We start from the raw sequence: 15,724 nt of genomic DNA, 5'->3' as shown, positions 1-15,724 counted from the left end.
AATTTACGACTTTAAAGACGGCAAACCACTGCACCTGCAGGCCGCACCCTCCCTCCCACTGGCGCATGCCGAGTATGGTCTGTAAGTACAAGTGAGATGAAGAAAAAAAGTATCTCGGCACTTCGGCAGATTGGATAAAGGAGGCTAGGCCAACACCAGTTACTATTACATACAGTCTGGTCCCAGTCCACACACTTACATCAATGGCGGAAATCCTGCAAAAGGGACGTGCTTCCGGTCCATTTTTTGGAAGAATGCAATCATAGAAAAGTACAATGTAGGTAGACCAGGCACTGTCTCTAACTTGCTTTTAATTCCGTTTTTAGCCAGAGAAAGTACAAACACATTTTCAGAGTCAACACAGATAAAAGGCAAACCTTATGTCGGTTGCGATGCAGGAGTGGGTGCGGGAAGGGTGACCAGGGGATGGAGTCGGAAAGTCCACAAGTGAACCGGAGGAGCATCGGTGAGTGGCTGCACGGGCACAGGACGTCTGCAGGGGACTATTAAAAGCTCAAAGTAAGTTCAACTCATTTTTCCTTCTACCCCCTACAGTAGTCCTTTAAAGGTTTTACACTCTAGTGAAAGGTGATTATCATGAACTACAAAGATATGTAAAAAACATATAAATTTGTTCCTGCACAACCATTACAGGAGGGTGGATATCATCTGTATTGTAAGCAATGGTCATGTCCCAAGCATCAATCACAGCGACAGGAAGATCGCTGAAGAGGTCTTTCACAATCAGATACTGAATGTAACCATGGAAGTCACTGAACCTCTCAGCATCTACATTCCTCTCTCTGGTGTTTTCTGATTTGATGATAATCTTTGTATCCGGGCTCCGTAAGAAGAGACGTTGCAAAGCTTTGTGTATATTAATAACTCTTTTGATGAAGAGATGGAGGGGGAAAGGTCGGAAATGTTGGCCCAGAGAGATGACAATGACGTAGTTTGGACCTCCAGCCAGATTGTCTATCAGCTCGTTTATATATTGATCATCTTTAATCGAGTATATTTCGTTTGTGACAATTGGATGGCTGTGTTTTTTCCACAGCAGCTGGAGGTTCTTCTTTAAATCCAACGATAAAAGCACAGACTCCATTCCTTGTCGATGCAGGTTAAACGGTTTTAGATCTGGTTGGAAAAGTGAAAAAAATACATCACTTAAATCTATTTTGAATGTGAATGATGGCATCCTGGTTTTGTCTGGATATCTACGGCCAGATACATTTTCCCATTGCTATACTCACATTTTCCCGGATAAACAAAACTTTTTTCAGGATTTATCACTTGTTAGAGATCATTCAGCAGATACCTTTGCTGCCAGTGTTTGTTGTTTTTATTATTATATGTACAAAGTCTACCATTTTCTATAGGTTTGGAAGATATGAGCATACGCACTAACCATACCAACAAATACTAACTTGTCAGAAATGTTGCATTCTTCTCTTTTTTGTCTTTTTTTCCCCCTATATCATAGTAACTTTGTTGCAATACTGTTTAATTGTTTTATATGTTGATATGTTTATATATATATTGTTTTATATAAGGGTGCTAGAATAGCCAGCCTGTAAAACAATGTTATGCATTTCCCAGACAGTAAGGAAATCATGGCTTTATGAGTTGAATTCCTGTATGGCTTATATTTAAAGCGATCCCGAGCGTCAGCTCGAGATCATAATCAGATACTCACCTTAAAGGATACCTGAAGTGACATGTGACATGATGAGATAGACATGGGTATGTACAGTGCCTAGCACACAAATAACTATGCTGTGTTCCTTTTTTTTCCCCTGCCTGAAAGAGTTAAATATCAGGTATGTAAGTGGCTGACTCAGTCCTGACTCAGACAGGAAGTGACTACAGTGTGACCCTCACTGATAAGAAATTCCAACTATAAAACACTTTCCTAGCAGAAAATGGCTTGTGAGAGCAAGAAAGTGGTAAAAAGGGGAATTTCTTACCAGTGAGCGTCACATTGTAGTCACTTCCTGTTTGAGTCAGGACTGAGTCAGCCACTTACATACCTGATATTTAACTCTTTCAGACAGAGTAAGAAAAAAAGGAAAACAGCATAGTTATTTGTGTGCTTGGCACAGTACATACTCATGTCTATCTAATCGTGTCACATGTCACTTCGGGTATCCTTTAAGAGAGGGAAGCCTCAGGATCCTTCTGAGGCTTGCCTCGCTACTCAGATGCGCCCCCCCCCCCTTCCTGGGTGGAGCATGGTTGCCCTCCAGATCGGGGCTGTACTCCTTCCTACCTTACAGCATGGTCATACACATGCAAGTATGGCCTCGCATGCACAGTAGCAAGGAGCCCATAGCTCACTGCGCATGCGTGGGTGGGCTCAAGTGGTCACGATGTAATTAGCAACAATGCATTGTTGCTAATCTTCTGAGGGGCGGGGGACACTAGAATTTAGAGGGAAATCTTAACAGTTACATAGTTATTTGGGTTGAAAAAAGACATACATCCATCAAGTTCAACCAGAAGTACAACACCAGCCTGCTCCCTCACATATCCCTGTTGATCCAGAGGAAGGCGAAAAAAAAAAACCCTTACAAGGCATGGTCCAATTAGTCCCAAAAGGGAAAAAAACCCTTTCAAGATGGCAATCCTAGTAATTAAAGCCATGGATATCTTTCAATGCAAGGAAAGCATCTAAGCCCCCCTTAAACATAGATATAGAATTTGCCATAACTACTTTACGTGGCAATACATTCCACATTTTAATCACTCTTTTACTGTAAATGTAAAGAACTATTTCCTAAATAAATGGCTAAAACGTTTTTCCTTTATGCACTGTTAGGGATTGCGGATGGGAGCTGTTGACCGCACCACTATGTTGATGGACCACCCAAGCACAGAGTCTAAGTGACCACGGGTCTTCACCCACAACCCCTTGAGGGGGAAGCAGGACCACAACCCTTTGAGAGGGAAGTGGAGCTTCGCTGCCTAGTGCCCACCAGGTTGCGCTCGGGATAGCCCCACAGTGGTTTGGAGAACAGGAGAAGACTCGATGTGGAGAGCCAGGTAACTGAGTCTTGAGGTGAGATACAAGCCGAGGTCAGGGCAGGCGGAGATCAGGATGGTTGGAGACAGGCCAGAGGTCAGGGCAGGCTGCAGACAGACGTAATCGATAACACAAGCCAGGGGTCGAGACGGGCGGCGATCAGGAGAAGTCGGGGTCACAAGCCAAGGTCAATAACAGGAAAACAACAGAGTATACTAGCAGGTTCACGGGTACAAGCTGCAAGAACAAACAGCACTGCTCAGAAGGGCAGAGCTGTTTAAATAGAGGCTTGGGCGCCAAAATTAACGCCTGCGCATGCGCGCAGCGCGCCGCGCAGAGGGCGCGTGCGCGCAACCTTGCGCGCGCAAGCGCACAACCTCGTGCGCGCACAGCGCACGCGCCCAACGCCATGCGCGCCATGACAGAAGGCAGGGACTACAAATCCCAGCGTGCTCGCGCGCGCGCGCGTAAGGGCCCGCCCGCGGAGACGCTGGAGAGGACCAGGACGGTAAGCATGACATTGCCCCCCCCCTAGAGGCAACCTCTGGGTGCCTTCTGGACGAGGTTTCCCAGGAAACTTGGTGTGAAACTGCTTAATTAGTCTTGGTGCATGTATGTTTCTCGAGGGTTCCCAGGAATTTTCCTCAATACCAAACCCCTTCCATTTTACCAAATACTGGAAAGATCTCCCTCTTCTTCTACAGTCCAAGATCCTTTCTACTTCATACTCCTCGTGACCATCAAGTAGTATAGGAGGAGGAGGAGAAGGAGAGCGATTAAAACAGTCAGAGACCACTTTCTTAAGACAGGAGATATGGAAGACTGGGTGTAAGTTCATAGAGTTCGGAAGCTTCAGCTTGAACGCTACTGCATTAATGGCTCTTTCGATGGGGAAAGGACCCACAAACTTAGGGCCCAGTTTCCTGGAAGGACAACGAAGATGTAGATTGTTGGTAGATAGCCAAACCAGGTCACCAGGGGAAAGACTAGGACCTTCTTTACGCTTCTTATCAGCCCAAGATTTGGACCTTTCCTGAGATTCCAGTAGAACAGATTGCATCTTCTTGAAATTTTCTGCCAAAAAAATTAGCCTATCTTGAACAGTAGGGACTGAAGATTCAGCTATGATTCCAGGTAAGTGTACAGGGTGATAGGCAAAATTAGCAAAAAATGGGGACTGTTTTGTGGCAGCGTGGACGGTGTTGTTATATGCAAACTCGGCTGTAGCAAGTAGATTGGACCAGTCATCTTGAGAAACAGAGGAAAAACAACGTAAATATTGTTCGAGAGTTTGGTTAGTCCTTTCAGTCTGGCCATTGGTTTGAGGATGGTAACCAGAAGAGAGGTAAGAATTAATGTTCAAAAGTCTGCAAAGTTCCTTCCAGAACCTAGAGGTGAACTGTGTTCCACGATCAGACACAATTTCAGAAGGGAGTCCATGGAGCCGGACAATCTCTTTTAAGAACACTTGAGCCGTTATAGCAGCGGAGGGAAGTCCCTTTAAAGGCACAAAGTGGGCCATCTTGGTAAAACGATCCACCACTACCAAGATGGTGGTAAACCCTTCAGATGGAGGTAGTTCGACTATGAAGTCCATGGCTATCTTGTCCCAAGGTCGTTCTGGAACGGGTAATGGGTTAAGTAGACCCCAGGGTTTGGACCTGGAACTCTTTGATCTGGCACAAGTCTCACAGGAATATATAAATTGTTTACAGTCCTTGGACATGGTTGGCCACCAGAAGGCCCTCCTGAGAAGTTCCAAAGTTCTTGTAACCCCAAAGTGTCCTGCTAGTTTGTGATCGTGACAGCTGGCCAACACAGTCTGACGGAGTTCGGAGGGAATGAAAGCTCTATTTTCATGAAGGAAGAGGCCGTCCTGGAAAACTAGGTCAGAAGGAACCTCCTGCGCAGGTAAAGTAGATGTGATCTGCTTGATCCGAGCCAATAACCCAGTCTGGAGAAGGAGGAAATGATTGGCTGACAGGATGGTATCGGATGCAATAGTGGCTGCAGGATCGTCAGGGAACATGCGTGAGAGTGCATCCGCTTTGGCATTCTTGGCACCAGGACGAAAAGTTAAGTGGAAACGAAATCTGGAGAAGAACAGAGCCCAGCGGGCTTGTCGAGGCTTCAATCTCTTGGCTGAACGTAAATACTCCAAGTTCCTGTGGTCAGTAAATATAAGGATGGGATGCTCGGCCCCCTCTAACAGATAGCGCCATTCTTCCAAGGCTGCCTTGATTGCTAAAAGTTCTCTGTCAGCAACATTATAATTCTTTTCAGAAGGACTGAGTTTCCTAGAAAAGAAGGCTATCGGGTGGAGGATGGTTTTAGGACCAAATCGTTGGGAGAGAATGGCCCCTACTGCTACCTCCGAGGCGTCTACCTCCAGGACGAATGCTCGGGAAGGATCTGCATGCTTGAGGATAGGAGCAGAGGTGAATAACAACTTTAATTCTTCAAAGGCAGACTGAGCTTCAGAAGACCATCTAAACGGAAGATTGACCTTAGTCAGGAGCGTAATAGGAGCCACAGTCTTAGAAAAATTCTTAATAAATCTCCTATAGAAATTGGCGAATCCTATGAAACGTTGAACTGCTCTGCGGTCTGAAGGTACTGGCCAGTCTAAGATAGCAGACACTTTTTTGGAATCCATTTCTATACCTTCAGCAGAGATCCGAAGACCCAAGAACTGGATACAGTCCTGCTCGAATTCGCACTTCTCGGGCTTGGCATAAAGTTCATGTGTGCGTAGGCGAGAGAGGACTCGTTTGACATGGATCCGGTGTTCTTCTAATGAAGATGAAAAGATGAGGATATCATCAAGATAAACAACGAGAAAATCATCGATAAAGTCTCTTAACACGTCATTGATGAAACGTTGAAAGGTTGCTGGAGCGTTACAGAGGCCAAAGGGCATGACTAGATACTCGAAATGACCATAACGGGATCTAAAGGCAGTCTTCCATTCGTCTCCTTCCTTGATTCGCACCAGATTATAGGCTCCCCTTAAATCAAGCTTGGTGAAAACCTTGGCAGATCGTAACCTCTGGAATAGCTCGGACATCAAAGGTAGAGGGTAGCGATCCTTGATGGTAATTTCATTGAGGGCTCGGTAATCAATACATGGTCTCAGGGAGCCGTCTTTCTTTTCCACGAAGAAGATGCCTGCCCCTGCTGGGGAGGTGGAAGGTCTGATGAAACCTTTCTTAAGATTGTCCTCAATGTATTCTTTGAGCACCTGTGACTCTGGCTCTGAGAGAGGATAGACCCTGCCGTATGGAATGGCTGCTCCGGGTTGCAGGTTCACCGGACAGTCATAAAGACGATGCGGGGGAAGAGAGTCAGCCCCTTTCTTGTCGAACACATCTAAGTAATCGTGGTAGACTGTAGGGATCAAGGAGGCCTTCTCAGAGTTGGTGCAGAGTAGACGGCCGATGCTTGGAAAGCAGAAACGGGAGCAGTAGGAGGAGTTGAAGCACACCTCCCCGGAAGCCCAATCAATCAGTGGATTATGGCTCTTGAGCCACGGCATTCCCAGAATGGCAGGAAACAGCGGGGAAGGAATCAAATCGAAGCAGAGGTATTCCTGGTGGTCATTCTTGATAGTGATCAGCAGAGGGAATGTCTCTAAAGTAACTGGACCAGAATGAATAGCTGATCCATCGGCAAGCTGGACAAGTAAAGGTTTGTTCTTTTGACGAATGGGTAGCTGGAGTTCTTGAGCAAGGTGGAGATCGAGGAAACAGGAGCAGGCTCCAGAGTCTACGATGGCTTTGAGCTTAACGTTCTTTCCTCTGGGACCCTGTAGAAGGAGAGAAAGAGGAATGTGAGCCGGGGAAGCTAAGGGACTGTGGAGTTCCATTGGATGAAAGGAGTCAGGCTTACTTGGAGGGCGAACAGGGCAATCTTGAAGAAAGTGTCCTGTAGCTCCACAGTATAAGCAGAGGTTGGCAGCTCGACGTCGTTGTCTTTCTTCCGGAGTTAGCGGAGAACGGGCAAGACCCAATTGCATGGGCTCGGGCTCATCCATTGTCAGGGTATTAGAGGCTGCGGAGGAAGAGGGGGATGATAATGGAGCAGGAGGAAACCAAGAGGTACGGGATATTCCGGCTCTTTCCTGGCGTCTCTCCCTCAGGCGTCGGTCGATCTGAATGGAGAGCTGGATAAGTTCCTTGAGAGTGGCTGGGATTCCCACACGGGCAAGTTCATCCTTTACTGCTTCAGACAGACCCAAACGAAACTGGGACTTGAGTACTGAGTCATTCCAGTCCAGATCACCAGACCAACGACGAAAATCAAGGACATACTCCTCTACGGATCTTCGACCCTGGCGAAGGGCCCGTAAAGCGGCATCAGCTGAAGCTTCTTTACTAGGGTCGTCATATAATTCAGCCATTGCTTCAAATAATGATACAGAAGTCTGCAAACACTCGTGACCTTGTTCCATTAGTCGAAGGGCCCAGGCCTGTGGTTCTCCTTGAAGAAGGGAGATAATGGCTCCAACTCGAATACCTTCATCAGCGTAAGTTCGGGGTAGCAAGGAGAAGTGTAGGTAGCAAGCGCTTCTGAAAAGTCGAAATTTGCTTCGGTCACCAGAGAAGCGTTCCGGAAGAGGTAATTTAGGTTCAGGAGCGGGTGACTCAGGGATTGCCGGTAGCTGAGCAGGAATGCCGGCAGGAGCTGGAGCTGGGGCAGGTTCCGCCGCGGTTCCTGGGGCCGGTAGGTTAGTGAGTTGGGCACGCATCTCCGCACAGTCTCTCTGGACCGATTGCACAGACTGGGTTAGTTGCTGCACCAGATCACAAAGGAGATCAAACGGGGTTCGCTCTCCAGAGCCGTCCATAATGGCTGTTTGTTACTGTTAGGGATTGCGGATGGGAGCTGTTGACCGCACCACTATGTTGATGGACCACCCAAGCACAGAGTCTAAGTGACCACGGGTCTTCACCCACAACCCCTTGAGGGGGAAGCAGGACCACAACCCTTTGAGAGGGAAGTGGAGCTTCGCTGCCTAGTGCCCACCAGGTTGCGCTCGGGATAGCCCCACAGTGGTTTGGAGAACAGGAGAAGACTCGATGTGGAGAGCCAGGTAACTGAGTCTTGAGGTGAGATACAAGCCGAGGTCAGGGCAGGCGGAGATCAGGATGGTTGGAGACAGGCCAGAGGTCAGGGCAGGCTGCAGACAGACGTAATCGATAACACAAGCCAGGGGTCGAGACGGGCGGCGATCAGGAGAAGTCGGGGTCACAAGCCAAGGTCAATAACAGGAAAACAACAGAGTATACTAGCAGGTTCACGGGTACAAGCTGCAAGAACAAACAGCACTGCTCAGAAGGGCAGAGCTGTTTAAATAGAGGCTTGGGCGCCAAAATTAACGCCTGCGCATGCGCGCAGCGCGCCGCGCAGAGGGCGCGTGCGCGCAACCTTGCGCGCGCAAGCGCACAACCTCGTGCGCGCACAGCGCACGCGCGCAGTGCTGCGCGCGCAGCGCCCAACGCCATGCGCGCCATGACAGAAGGCAGGGACTACAAATCCCAGCGTGCTCGCGCGCGCGCGCGTAAGGGCCCGCCCGCGGAGACGCTGGAGAGGACCAGGACGGTAAGCATGACATGCACAGATCATGTGCCCTAGTTCTTTGTAAAAGCCTAGGGACAAAAAGCTAATCTGCCAAGCTTTTATATTGCCCTCTGATGTATTTATAAATGTTAATTAGATCTCCATTAAGGCGACTTTTCTCCAAACTAAATAACCCCAGTTTTTCTAACCTGTCATGGTAAGTGAGACCTTCCATCTCGAATCAATTTTGTTGCTTGTCTCTGCATCTGCTCTAAAACTGCAATATCTTTCCTGAAATGCGGTGCCCAGAACTGAATTCCATTTTCCAGATGTGGCCTGAGTTAAACATGGGCAGTATTATGATTAGGGTTGATCGGAAAGAGCAAATTCCGTTCCGCCGGAATTTGCGGATTCCGCCAGCGCTGAATTCCGTCGCTATGAAAATTCCGCCGGATTTTTGCGAAATTCCACGGAATTCCGGATTCCGGTGAAAAAATTTTAATAATCGCAAATTGAACCTTATTTATGCTAAATGGTAGCCCATAGAACCTATTGACTGTTCCCTTAGTCCTTTAGCTCCTTTCTCCATCCCTTGTCTTCCAGGGAATTGTAGGATTTCAAAAGCCAGCTTTCATACTTTGGCCAGGAATCGAACCCAGGTGTGAGTGCTTGGTAGGCAGCTCTCACCACCAACACTACATGCTGAAGCCAGCCTAGCATGTATCATTATGATATATCCAAGAGAAAAATGAGCTTTCTTAGGGATTTGTAGGATGTCAAAAGCCAACTCACATACATTGGCCAGGAATCGAACCCAGGCCTACCGCTCTGTAGGCTGCTATCCTAACAATTATACCACCAACACAACACACTACAATGCTACATGCTGAAGCCAGCCAGGCATGTACCATTGTGATATATCCAAGAGAAAAATTAGCTTGCTTAGGGATTTGTAGGATTTCAAAAGCCAGCTTACATACCTTGGCCAGGAATGGAACCCAGGTCTAGTGCTTGGTAGGCAGCTCTCCTTACCACTATACCACCACCAACACTACATGCTGAAAATTCTTGGAGCAGACTTACTTCCTTCCTCCAAAAGACACACATACATCCCCAAAAATCATTCAACAGCAACTGCGTGCACAGTCTTTGTGGTACACAGTCTCTGTGGCACAATTGGTTAGCACGTTTGGCTGTTAACTAAAAGGTTGGTGGTTCAAGCCCACCCAGGCATGGCCTTGCCTTTTGTGTTTAACAGTTGTCCGAAGAGAACCCCAGATAGCCATGTAGATTCATCTCTCTCTCTCTCTCTAGTAGGGATGGTCACCGCTTTCCGCGGAATTGTATTTTCCACAATTTTGGGTATCACAATGGTACATGCTAGGCTGGCTTCAGCATGTAACATTGTAGTGTGCGGTGTTGGTGGTATAATGGTTAGGATAGCAGCCTACCAAGCGGTAGGCCTGGGTCTGATTCCTGGCCAATGTATGTGAGTTGGCTTTTGACACCCTACAAATCCCTAAGCAAGCTCATTTTTCTCTTGGATATATCACAATGGTACATGCTAGGCTGGCTTCAGCATATAGCATTGTAGTGTGTTGTGTTGGTGGTATAATGGTTAGGATAGCAGCCTACCAAGCGGTAGGCCTGGGTCCGATTCCTGGCCAATGTATGTGAGTTGGCTTTTGACACCCTACAAATCCCTAAGCAAGCTCATTTTTATCTTGGATATATCACAATGGTACATGCTAGGCTGGCTTCAGCATATAGCATTGTAGTGTGTTGTGTTGGTGGTATAATGGTTAGGATAGAAGCCTACAGAGCGGTAGGCCTGAGTTCGATTCCTGGCCAATGTATGTGAGTTGGCTTTTAACATCCTACAAGTCCCTAAGCAAGCTAATTTTTCTCTTGGATATATCATAATGGTACATGCTAGGCTGGCTTCAGCATGTAGTGTTGGTGGTGGTATAGTGGTGAGGAGAGCTGCCTACCAAGCACTAGACCTGGGTTCGATTCCCGGCCAATGTATGTAAGCTGGCTTTTGAAATCCTATAATTCCCTGGAAGACAAGACCCTCTGGAGGAGGAGGAGGAAGGAAGGAGAAAAATGACTAAGGGAACAGTCAATAGGTTGTATGGGCTACCATTTAGCATAAACAAGGTTTCATTTGCGATTACTTTAATTTTTCCGAATTTTGCAAAACTCCGACAGATTTTCATAGCTACGGAATTAAGCGCTGGCGGAATCCGCAAATTCCGGCAGAACGGAATTTGGTCTTTCCGATCATCCCTAGGTCTTACAGACCTGTTAGTGCTATATCTCGCATGGCTGCATGGTCGCATAACTAGTTAGCATAGAGGAGTTCACAAACAAGCCAAAATAAAAAAAAATAATAATAATTAGGTTGTATACTGATGCTGGTCTGTTTGGTTCCATTCTATAGTTCCACCGTTAACTTCCCATCCCATCCTGCCCTCTGCTACGTGCCCACACTGGTCCATTCAGTTTAGAGCACATGCAGCACCACACACCTAAGGACCTTACAGACCTGTTAGCGCTCAATCTTGGTAAACGTGGCGTTTGGTCTGTCAGTGTGCAGCAGGACATAACCCTTACACGACCTGATCGACATGTACACACTCCGGACATTTTAAAGTAGCACTTTATTCCACAAATGTAGGAATGTAATGTGATTTCTGCCCTTTAACGATTAAAACATGACTCTGCGTCAACTATATAATTTTTGGTGGGATTATTGCCATGGATCCCTCTCTGCCATGACACAGTCCAGGTGCTAAGCCCCTTGAAACAACTTTTCTATTACTTTTGTGGCCAGAAACAGTCCTAAAGATTTTAGAATTTGCCTGCCCATTGAAGTCTATGGCAGTTCGCTTGTTTGCAAACTTTTAAGAAAATTTGTGTTCGAGGTTCGCGAACCAAAAATTTGATGTTTGCGCCATCTCTACTTCCAGGGTCTTATGCAACACAGTTCCAGTTAAGACTAGAGACAAAAACTGTCATATTGGCCTAACAATCTACTCTGAGGTGTCTAGGCCTATCAGTTCATATGTACAGTGGTTTTCAAAAGTATTCAGCCCCCTTGAAGTTTTTCACATTTTGTCATATTACTGCCACAAACCTGAATCAATTTTATTGGAATTGCACGTGAAAGACCAATACAAAGTGGTGTACACGTGAGAAGTGGATCAAAAATCATACATGATTCCAAACATTTAAAAAAAAAAATAACTGCAAAGTGGGGTGTGCGTAATTATTCAGCCCCCTTTGGTCTGAGTGCAGTCAGTTGTCCATAGACATTGCCTGATGAGTGCTAATGACTAAATAGAGTGCACCTGTGTGTAATCTAATGTCAGTACAAATACAGCTGCTCAGTGACGGCCTCAGAGGTTGTCTAAGAGAATATTGGGAGCAACAACACCATGAATTCCAAATAAGACACCAGACAGGTCAGGGATAAGGTTACTGAGAAATTTAAAGCAGGCTTAGGCTACAAAAAGATTTTCAAAGCCTTGAACATCCCATGAAGCACTGTTCAAGCGATCATTCAGAAATGGAAGGAGTATGGCACAACTGTACACCTACCAAGACAAGGCTGTCCACTTAAACTCACAGGCCGAACAAGGAGAGCGCTGATCAGAAATGCAGTCAAGAGGCCCATGGTGACTCTGGATGAGCTGCAGAGATCTACAGCTCAGGTGGGGGAATCTGTCCATAGGACAACTATTAGTTGTGCACTGCACAAAGTTGGCCTTTATGGAAGAGTGGCAAGAAGAAATCCATTGTTAACAGAAAAGCATAATAAGTCCCATTTTCAGTTTGCCACAAGCCATTTGGGAGACACAGCAAACATGTGGAAGAAGGTGCTCTGGTCAGATGAGACCAAAATGGAACTTTTTGGTCAAAAATGCAAAACGCTATGTGTGGCGGAAAACTAACACTGCACATCACTCTGAACACACCATCCCCACTGTCAAATATGGTGGTGGCAGCATCATGCTCTGGGGGTGCTTCTCTTCAGCAGGGACAGGGAAGCTGGTCAGAGTTGATGGGAAGATGGATGGAGCCAAATACAGGGCAATCTTGGAAGAAAACCTCTTGGAGTCTGCAAAAGACTTGAGACTGGGGCGGACGTTCACCTTCCAGCAGGACAACGACCCTAAACATAAAGCTAGGACAACAATGGAATGGTTTAAAACAAAACATATCCATGTGTTAGAAGGGCCCAGTCAAAGTCCAGATCTAAATCCAATCAAGAATCTGTGGCAAGATCTGAAAACTGCTGTTCACAAACGCTGTCCATCTAATCTGACTGAGCTGGCGCTGTTTTGCAAAGAAGAATGGGCAAGGATTTCAGTCCCTATATGTGCAAAGCTGTTAGAGACATACCCTAAAAGACTGGCAGCTGTAATTGCAGCAAAAGGTGGTTTTACAAAGGATTGGCTCGGGGGGCTGAATAATTACGCGCACCCCACTTTGCAGTTACCTTTTTTTTTAATGTTTGGAATCATGTATGATTTTCGTTCCACTTCTCACATGTACACCACTTTGTATTGGTTTTTCACGTAGAACTCCAATAAAATTAATTCATGTTTGTGGCAGTAATGTGACAAAATGTGGAAAACTTCAAGGGGGCCGAATACTTTTGCAAACCACTGTATATAATAGTCCAGCTTATGTCATCTTCCTGCTGCTGAAGCTGAAGCTCCTTGTGTATCACAAATACTGTTTTATATTTGAGCTTGCAAATTAGAGTAACACTGTCCAGTGTTTGGGGAAATTAGCTTAAATGTTTGTCTGAGTTTGATTATAGCAGACTTTTTATACGTGCGTCATTTAAAGTGCACGTAATATGTTAGGCTATGTTTCCACTTGTGCGTTTTGTGTCAGTTTTTTTCCTCCGAAAATTGGCATAGATTTTAAAACTAATGTAAGTCAATGCAGCCGTTTCCACTCCATGTCAATTTTCGTTAGTGTTCATATGCGTGAAAAAATCTGAGGTCCTGCATCATATTTTTGGACATTGCGTACCATTCACATACAATGCTTTGCATATTCAATGCGAATTTTCGCGTTATTTGCACAAAAAATTTGCATTAGATCCATGGTTACATGAAATTGTCAGCAGTCATGACTAAGCTGTTACTAGGCAGATTATGTATATTTAACTAATGCGAATTTTCGCGTATGAAAATTAGCATAAAACCGCATACAAATTTACATGCGAATTTTCACCAATCTATTACATTCCCTTGCAAGGAACTGTATGTATTCCGTTGTTGCCACCACTGTGTGTTCAGATGCTATGACCTATCTGTTGGAACATATTGCTAGAAGGTAAATTGTTCATTCAATCTTTATTACTTGGTCTCCGAATCCAATAAAATTGTTTAGCATTATACTTCTGGTTTATGTGCATCACTGGAGGTTGTGGGTGTCACCAGAGTTGGACAAAAGCAGGACCTATTTAACATAGCTACAAGTACGGGTGCGTTACACCAGCATCTCGAGTTTTTATTTTAATGCATCCCAAAATTTTATTTGCTTTAGCTGCAGCGGCTTGGCATCAAATACAATTATTTAACTTGTTGTCGATGAGTACTCCTTCTCCAAGAAGTCCTTCTCCAAGTTTGATGTCCCCACCTGTCTCCCGTTTATTTTACATGGTGCCAGACCATTGGTATGACCAAAATGCAAGACTTTACATTTTTCAACATTGAATTTCATCTGCCATTGATGTGCCCATATAGACATCATATCCAGATCCTTTTGCAAAATGTCACTATCCTGAGAGCTGATCATTCTGCACAATTTCGTATCATCTGCAAAAAAAAAAAACAGGACCTGTTTGACTAACATGGACCTGTCCTTAGTAAATCCATGCTGATAAATAATTGTATTTTCTGCTATGAGGTCTTGTATAGTATCTCTTAGTAATAGCAACCCCTCAAATAGGTTGTATACAACTGACGTTAAGCTTACAGGTCTATAATTTCCTGGATCTGATTTTTTGCCCTTCTTAAATAAAACGTGGGTTGTATGCCAATCTATTGGAACCCTGAGGCTTCCCTCTCATTAGGTAAGTTATACAAAAAGAAGAAGACAACCCCTATATAACCATATCTTATCTCAGGCAAACAAAATTTGATACAAGACAACAGATGAGTATCTGTGAAAAAGTTTATTGAGCCAACTACACATAATGTAAAAAACATTTAAAACCAAGGCCAGCTATCAATTTAGCCACAAAAGGCCCCAAATAACGTTGAATAATTAAGGTAGCACCAATCATCTAATAGTTGACCAATAAGGTCACAAATATTGTGTATCCTCCAACAGCTGCAATCAAATTTAAAAATTAAATCTTAACAGTGTCACTATAAAAATCTATAGAAAAATGTTATACATGATAAGAAGACACTGTATTGCAGATGGATAAGAGGACACACAGATCCAACAAATAAATCAACCTGACCCAATTACAATGAATCTCTGTAAAGTGCTTAGTGCATAGTACAATTAGTAATGAGTGAATATGAATCCAACCTCAAAAAGAGGTAGATATTAGAGCGGGGTAGGGAAAATGTGGGAACACACTTTTAACAATAACCTACATGATACCACAATAGTGCCCTGAATAAATACGTGTACTGGCTAAATTGCCAGATAAAAGGGGATAAAGAGTAACCATAACATAGAACAAAGTAAAGAGGGCGAAAAAATGGGGAGGATGAGAATACAAGTGGGTTTAAATGGCAGTGTAACTGGGCATGCAGAGACCCAAAGAGGGGAGGAGGATGGTGCTTACCAGAGTAATATCCGTGTAGGGCTAAATGACGGCTACCCGAGCACTCCTGTGCCCGTCCGACTAGTTCCCCCGAAGCTGCATAAGGGACCTTTTATCTGGCAATTTAGCCAGTACACATATTTAGCCAGTATTCATATTCACTCATTACTAATTGTACTATGCACTAAGCACTTTACAGAGATTCATTGTAATTGGGTCAGGTTGGTTTATTTGTTGGATCTGTGTGTCCTCTTATCCATCTGCAATACAGTGTCTTCTTATCATGTATAACATTTTTCTATAGATTTTTATAGTGACACTGTTAAGATTTAATTTTT

At 44.9% G+C, this 15,724-nt stretch overlaps 1 protein-coding gene across 1 annotated transcript in view; it reads right to left on the bottom strand.

The window, feature by feature from the left end:
* Nucleotides 1-595: 595 nt before the first annotated feature.
* LOC137543592 (NXPE family member 1-like) overlaps nt 596-15,724 on the bottom strand; it is a 53,174-nt gene continuing 38,045 nt past the window's right edge. The window contains exon 4 of the mRNA XM_068264692.1: nt 596-1,137. Within this exon, the coding sequence (XP_068120793.1) occupies nt 596-1,137 (542 nt within the window). The remainder of the gene's footprint in view (nt 1,138-15,724) is intronic.

The sequence above is a fragment of the Hyperolius riggenbachi genome, unplaced genomic scaffold (genome assembly GCF_040937935.1).
Source record: "Hyperolius riggenbachi isolate aHypRig1 unplaced genomic scaffold, aHypRig1.pri scaffold_109, whole genome shotgun sequence".
In the NCBI taxonomy this organism is placed as follows: domain Eukaryota; kingdom Metazoa; phylum Chordata; class Amphibia; order Anura; family Hyperoliidae; genus Hyperolius; species Hyperolius riggenbachi.
The sequence above is the reverse complement of the archived record's forward strand: the minus strand, read 5'-3'. Positions and strand labels throughout refer to the sequence as shown.